Here is a 6,651-nt window from a genome sequence, read left to right as displayed (position 1 = left end):
GGCAGAGTTGGGAATAAGAGGTTTCAAACTATGCGTTTTGTAGATTTGAACTTCGGTTAAACTGAAACCAAAACATTGAATTATTATTCTTTTGCAGCAAAAGCTCGTGGATTTAAGATTGTACATTGATCTCAATCAACACCGGGGTTTAAGGGGTGAAGAGTTTTTGTTAGGATAAGAGGAAACCTAATTAACCACTATCACAGTAGCCAGAAAATATAATTAAAAAATGAATTTCTCTTGTTAACGATCACATAATTCTTTGAATAAATAAAAGTAAAAAAATAAATAAAAGTAAATAAAGATAGCATAACCTATTTCTCAGGAATGTAATCGTCTCTCAATAAATTCAATAATCAAAAGTATAACTCTCATAATCTATCTCTATTTATATTAAATATTATCTTAGAATATGATTCTATTCACTGTAATTATCTTATACCAAATATTTTTATAGAATATAGCTTTATTTAGTGTACTTATCTTATACTCAATATTTTTAGAATATAGTTCTATTTACTATAATTATTTTATACCAAATGTTTTTCTATGATATAACTATATTTACTATAATTATTTTCCGTCTATGATTCTTCAACTGATTGACTTTAATTCTTTATCTTTTTTCATTGTTCGGCTTGAGCCCTCACCGCCTTCATCCGTTTGGCTCGATTTTTCTTCTCGCCTTTCACCGTTCGATGCCCTTCTTCTTCTTCTTTATATCCTTTCACCATTCGTCTCGACCTCTTTCCGCCTTCCACCGTTTGGTGTCCTTCTTCTGTATATTTTCTTCTTTCTCTTGTATACCTTCCAACCCCTAACATTATCTATTACTTTATATCTTATATTTTTTTGTTTTTAGTACATTTTTTATTCAAATTTTTAAAAAGAAAGAACATACAAATTAATCAAAAGTCTGAGGTGACTTTTCAACTACGAAAAAGAAAGTAATGATTTTCTTCATATGAACCTTGTCCCAAGCGCTACGCCCAAAATTAATACTCCAATTTTTGTTATTTATAAGATCATTTAAAAAAAAACTAATGTCTTTTTCCACCGGTTTTTTTGTACTTTAAAGATGCTTGAATTATTTAAAAAAATTAAACTAATTGACATACTCTTACTAAAAAAAAGTAAATATTTAAAATAAAAGGCAATAGTTTTTTTTTCTTGAAACACTTAAAAATATAAAAAAAAGTGAAAGAGTTTTGAAAATAATTATCAACGTTGAAATTGACTTGTATGTTGTATTGACTTTGATTTTAACAGGCATGGCAATCAAAATAGCCTCTAATTTATGAGTATTTTGTAAGTTGCACAATTAATATTGCGTGATCTGTAGCTTCAGTTTTTGTGCGACTTGTCATGTAGCTTCATTTCTTCTTACCATCTCAGAATAGTTACAATATATTTTTTTTATCTCTTTTCTGTCTCCCATGAACAGAAAATATGTATTGTAAAATGGTTATAATATATGAGTAAAATGATGGACACATTTTTATATTCATTTAACCCGTATCAAAAAATAAATTTTTATATTTTAAAAAAAGTATAAATTAAAATAAATAATGCTAAATAAATATAAAAAATTATGTGTTAAAATATAATTTTTTTTATTGTAAATAATCATGATGGTTACAGAATTTAAAATGGTTTTATTTTATAAAAAATAACATTTGATGTTATCGATAAATTCGAGTTGAGTTTTCTTAGAAAAAATATTTATTGGTTCTTTTACTATTGTTCAATTACATAATATTTTATAAGTTAATGGAATTGTTTTGTTTTGTTTTTATATATATGATTCAGACACTATCCAATGGTTGTGTTGTCTTTATTTTGCCTTTACGAAAAGAACATGCTTCTATCGATTATATTTTGGATCCATGCAATTACAAGTTCACGAGCACAATTTAAATATCGCAGCACTGTTCCCATGTGATTAGTGTTAAATAATAACAATAATATAAATAATAATAAAATAAATAAATCCAAATAATATGATAATTTTTTCTCCTTTTAGTTAGATTTTTATGATTTTCTTATTAAAAAATTTAGTTATTTTATGCTCTGCACTCTCCATCAATACAAAATTATCATAAACATAATATTTGGAATAGTTATTATAAAAGTGAGGAAACATTTTATTATAGTAATATATGGTTAGATCCCAACATAAATAATCACAGTATTTATTATCATATAAAAAATGGTTGAATTTGAAGGTGGTGAAACAAACAAAAGCGAAAACGGTGCAGGAATTAAATGCAAAGGTATAAATTAATTAATGAAGGATTAGATCTCACTAAACAAGGGATTAAACATAATCTAAAACACTGCTGCGTATCAACCTAATTAATTTTAGATGCAAAGATAAATTTAATGAAAAACCACATAAATGAGAGTAGAACTTTGGAAACCATGAAATCTCACAATGAATAAAAATAAATAAAATGAGTAATATATGAATAAAAAGATTAATAAATTTATTTATAGTGAAATCATTGATCTATTATGCATAATTTACTAAACTCAAAAGTGTGTCTTGTATTACTTTGTATTGTTTATTCTAAATTTCGTTTTCTACGATGAAACCATGACCTTAGCGTGATGTATTGAAGAGTGTAAAATGTGGACCATGTGAGTTACGCGGTGTCAGAAATACGAAGTGGTCTTTGAAAACATGTTTAACCAGTGATGCTCTGTCACAACATTAATGGTATAAAGATACAGACCATGTTACTGCACTTAAAAGAGAAGACTAGATGTGCTATCGAAATTCGTATGCTAACCAATCACAACTTCTACTCAATATCTTATTCTATCAGATGTGTCATCGATATTCAATAGTAATCACAAGTTTTTCTCACCATCTTATTTCTTTTGTCCAGTTGCAAAAACTTTAATTGAAATTAAACGAGTGAAAAATTGATAATGATGTTAGAATTCCAAATATGATTTTAAGAAAATAAAATATTATAAAGATGAAAATTTATTAATTATTATCTTAAGGTTTTCAATATATAATAACATTAATTTCTTATATTTCTTATATGATTGAGTTCGAGTTTCATTATTATATTTTTTTTAATTAAAATATTAGTTTTGTTAAGATATACACAAAAGTTTGACATAAAATGAGATAAATATAGATTTATATACAAATAAAATAGATTGATAAGATATTTTTTTTTTGTGTGATATGTTTTTATATCATTCTTAATATTGTGTTCGTTTTGATAGAATTTACTGTTACCATTGATCAACGAAGACGAATTTGAAATTATACGCATGTTCGTTTTAAAAGATTTGCAAGCGAGGAAAACCGCTGATTTGCAGGATGAACAAGTTTTCCAATCTTCTCTCATATGCGAAAATTTACACAGATTTATTCTCATTGTCAGTTTTACCCTTATATAAAAATGTTGGAATGTAATATTTAGAAGGGATGAATTAATAATAATAACAATAATAATAATAATAATATATTATTATTATTATTTTATTAAAATAATATTAAAATTAATTTTAAAAATTAATGTTAATTTTTTACTTTTTATAAATCTTTTTACAATTAAATATACCATTAACAATTATCATTTTATATTACATTAAAAACTATGGGTATTTTGGTAATCTTTAATTTCTATCAATTAAACAAATTTTTTTATCTATCACATCAATCAAATCCTACACTAATTCTCATAAACTTTACTTTCAAATTCACCCTCAGTTACTTACAAATTCACTCAAAAAAATAACAAAAATATTACCCTCAAATTCACTCAAATCATCTCTCTCAAACCATCTCCCCCAAATCACTACAAAATAACAAAAGCCTAAGTCTTATGTTTATGTGCATCTCATACCCTATATATCATAGCGGGGGCAAAAGTACTTTTCCCATATTATGAAGTTGTGTGGCTAATTAAGACTTACTCTGAAGGCTATAAACATTGCTAACAACTCCTACTATGCTAACAGTCACAGCTAATACCAACATCAACCATGACAAAACCCATTCTCCGTAGCTTAGATCTCCCAGATGTTTTAGTCTCAAAGAAACAAGAGAAGGAAATATAAAACCCAATGAAACAGCCGTGGTTGCCCCAGTGAACTTAAAAGCTGTCCAGATGTTTGGAATCATAGTAGACCCAATATATATGAGGACCAACAGAGCCGCAGTCAACCCCAAAGATCTCTTCTTACTTTCTGAAAGAGGAGGTGATCCCCCAAACAATGATGCGTCCACTGTTTGGCGCAGTGAAAAATGAATAACAGGGAAAACAAGTATCAAATGAAGAATGTAGCCAATCCGGACAATATAGTTCAAGACCGAGCTATACCGAATTCCAAGATCCTTATCAAAATTAGTCAGTACATCAGCCTCTGTGTCTTTCCCAAAGAGAAGGTAACCCGATATGGAAGTGGAAGCATAAACTAGGATGCACAAAACTGTTGTGTACCTCCCAACCGTGTTCATCTTCTGAGGAGACCGTTGTTTAAGCTCATTATATATAGGCGGCACATTAAACTGGCAAACATATGCATTGGTCATGATGGGTATCGCAACAAGAAAATCCAAAATTGCAGTTTTGGAGCTAAGATCAGGAGCCAATCTGGGAGAATCAATCCGTCCTTCCACGAGCTTGATGAAAGCAACCGTAAAAGCAACAACGACAAACAAAACAGCAAGAGCCACGGAGGCAGCCGAGGTCAAGCTCAATGAATCAATCTTGTCAAGTGAACAAAGGGGAGCAAGGAAAACCACCATGACAACTAAAACCACAATCTTCCTTTGATCCCACGCCCCATTCCCCATTAACTGATCAAAAACCCCCATATGGTGAGAGGAACCAGACATAACATCCCCCATGATTATCAAGTATACCACCAAAACACCGGCATTGTTCAAAATAATGCAGATTTCAGACAAAATCCTCACAGGCTTTCCCATTGCATGCTGAACAACCTCCCCATAGGACGATGCCTTACACAAAACAGAAAACCTCACCAACAGTTCCAAGCTAATTTCAGACAAAATTCCCATAAGAATTATCAAAATAATCCCCAAAATCAATCCTAGAACTTTCATAGTGGCAGGGAGGGCCATGATCCCTGCCCCAATAACCGTGGTTGTTAAATTGAAAACAGCCCCAGGTATCCCAGAGCCTTTGTTGGTCCCTTCAATAATAAAGGAGTAATTATCGATGCTCGTTTCGAAATCTTCATCCTCGTCTTCGATTTCAGGTTCCAGTTCAAAATCATATTCGTCAAAATCAGTACCGTCTACAGATTTTAAGGACTTGTTCTGCAATTCTAAACTGGAGCTAATGGATGAAGAAGAACATTGGTTGCTGTCAGACATGATTCCGCACTTTCGGAGATGAAAAAGAATAATAATGGCGTCGAGGAAGAAGAATCTACACATCTGACCAGATAGAAAAACAAAACCAAAAAATCTTTGGTTGTGGTTGTGCATAAAGAACGGGTGAAACTAGATCTCTGGGTCAATGGATATTCCCTTCAATTCTCCGTCACCACCTTCTACCGAATAACATGTCAAAACGGAAGTCGCGGCTATTCTTTTGCTTCCCAAACAAACCTCTTTTCTTTCCGCCACCACTCCTTCACTTTCTCCTAACTTTTTTTTTTCTTTTTTATGTGCTCCACTGAACTAATCTTTATACTTGTATAATTTTATTCTTCTATACGCGTAATATTACTAATTAAACTATTTGAAATCGATAATCTAAACGTTTTTAGTTTATACTTTCTGAGCAATGAAAAATTATATCCACTTAATTTTTTTTTTTGTATTTTACGTTTATTCAAATATTCATATAAGCATTTTATAAAAAACCGTGAATTTTTCAAAACACTTGACAGATTCATAACTTTGACCAATTTCAATAGTATATGATGCAATCATCTATATTTAACTGACGACAAATTCAGAATCAGGGTGTCCGTCTTCCTCCGCCACCCCTAACATGGGACAGTAGATCCTTGAGCTTTAGAGCTGCGAGCATCATCTGATTGAAGCGTGGGCATGGTGAGATTAATTGAAATGTGACAATTTTTATGATTTTTATTGGAGAATGTTTTTCAATGTTGCTCGGTGCATAGGAGATCCTAAGGATCAATAGAATGTGTGGGGAAAGTGTCCAAGTCTAGATTGAAGTGTATCTATGAGAGGTTAGTAACTGCTCTGAAAATTCCATTGCTCATGGAAAAATCCACAATGTGCTTGTGCTCTTCTCTGATTTTGATTTTTCACTCCTAAAATAAATCCAAAGTTGTGGAAAAAGTCACAACTCAATTGTTGAACTTGCTGGTTTTCAATTTGTTTCTCTCAAGATAAATCCACAGGTTGTGGAAACATTCAAAGTTAGGTTGTGAAACTCTCTGGTTTCAACTCTACATCTTTGACATCAATTCTTTCAAAGTTGTGATTTTAAAGTGTCTTTTTAGTTTATTGGTTTATGAGTTATATTAACATGTTTTCTTGCTATTGTTGGATTCTGAGTACTTTGTATATATGTGAAATGTGATATGAGAATGAGAAAAATGTGTTATGATAAGAATATCAAGGAGAGATTCTATATTTAAGTGAGTTGTGGCCGATGCTTGATAGAGAAGCTACAGTAA

At 30.6% G+C, this 6,651-nt stretch overlaps 1 protein-coding gene across 1 annotated transcript; it reads right to left on the bottom strand.

Annotated features, from left to right (window-relative positions):
- Positions 1 to 3,706: 3,706 nt before the first annotated feature.
- On the bottom strand, positions 3,707 to 5,641 carry LOC108333183 (amino acid transporter AVT6E). The gene has a single exon (XM_017568548.2). It carries the CDS (start codon positions 5,480 to 5,482, stop codon positions 3,929 to 3,931), a length of 1,554 nt encoding a protein of 517 aa, XP_017424037.1. The 5' UTR covers positions 5,483 to 5,641; the 3' UTR covers positions 3,707 to 3,928.
- Positions 5,642 to 6,651: the final 1,010 nt, after the last annotated feature.

The sequence above is a fragment of the Vigna angularis genome, chromosome 11 (assembly GCF_016808095.1).
Source record: "Vigna angularis cultivar LongXiaoDou No.4 chromosome 11, ASM1680809v1, whole genome shotgun sequence".
Classification (NCBI taxonomy): domain Eukaryota; kingdom Viridiplantae; phylum Streptophyta; class Magnoliopsida; order Fabales; family Fabaceae; genus Vigna; species Vigna angularis.
Note: the sequence above shows the minus strand (reverse complement) of the source record. Positions and strands in the feature narration are given on the sequence as shown.

Bases quoted from the DNA above. Each gene is read 5' to 3' on its own strand.
- LOC108333183 (XM_017568548.2), bottom strand. From the start codon at position 5,482: ATGCACAACCACAACCAAAGATTTTTTGGTTTTGTTTTTCTATCTGGT.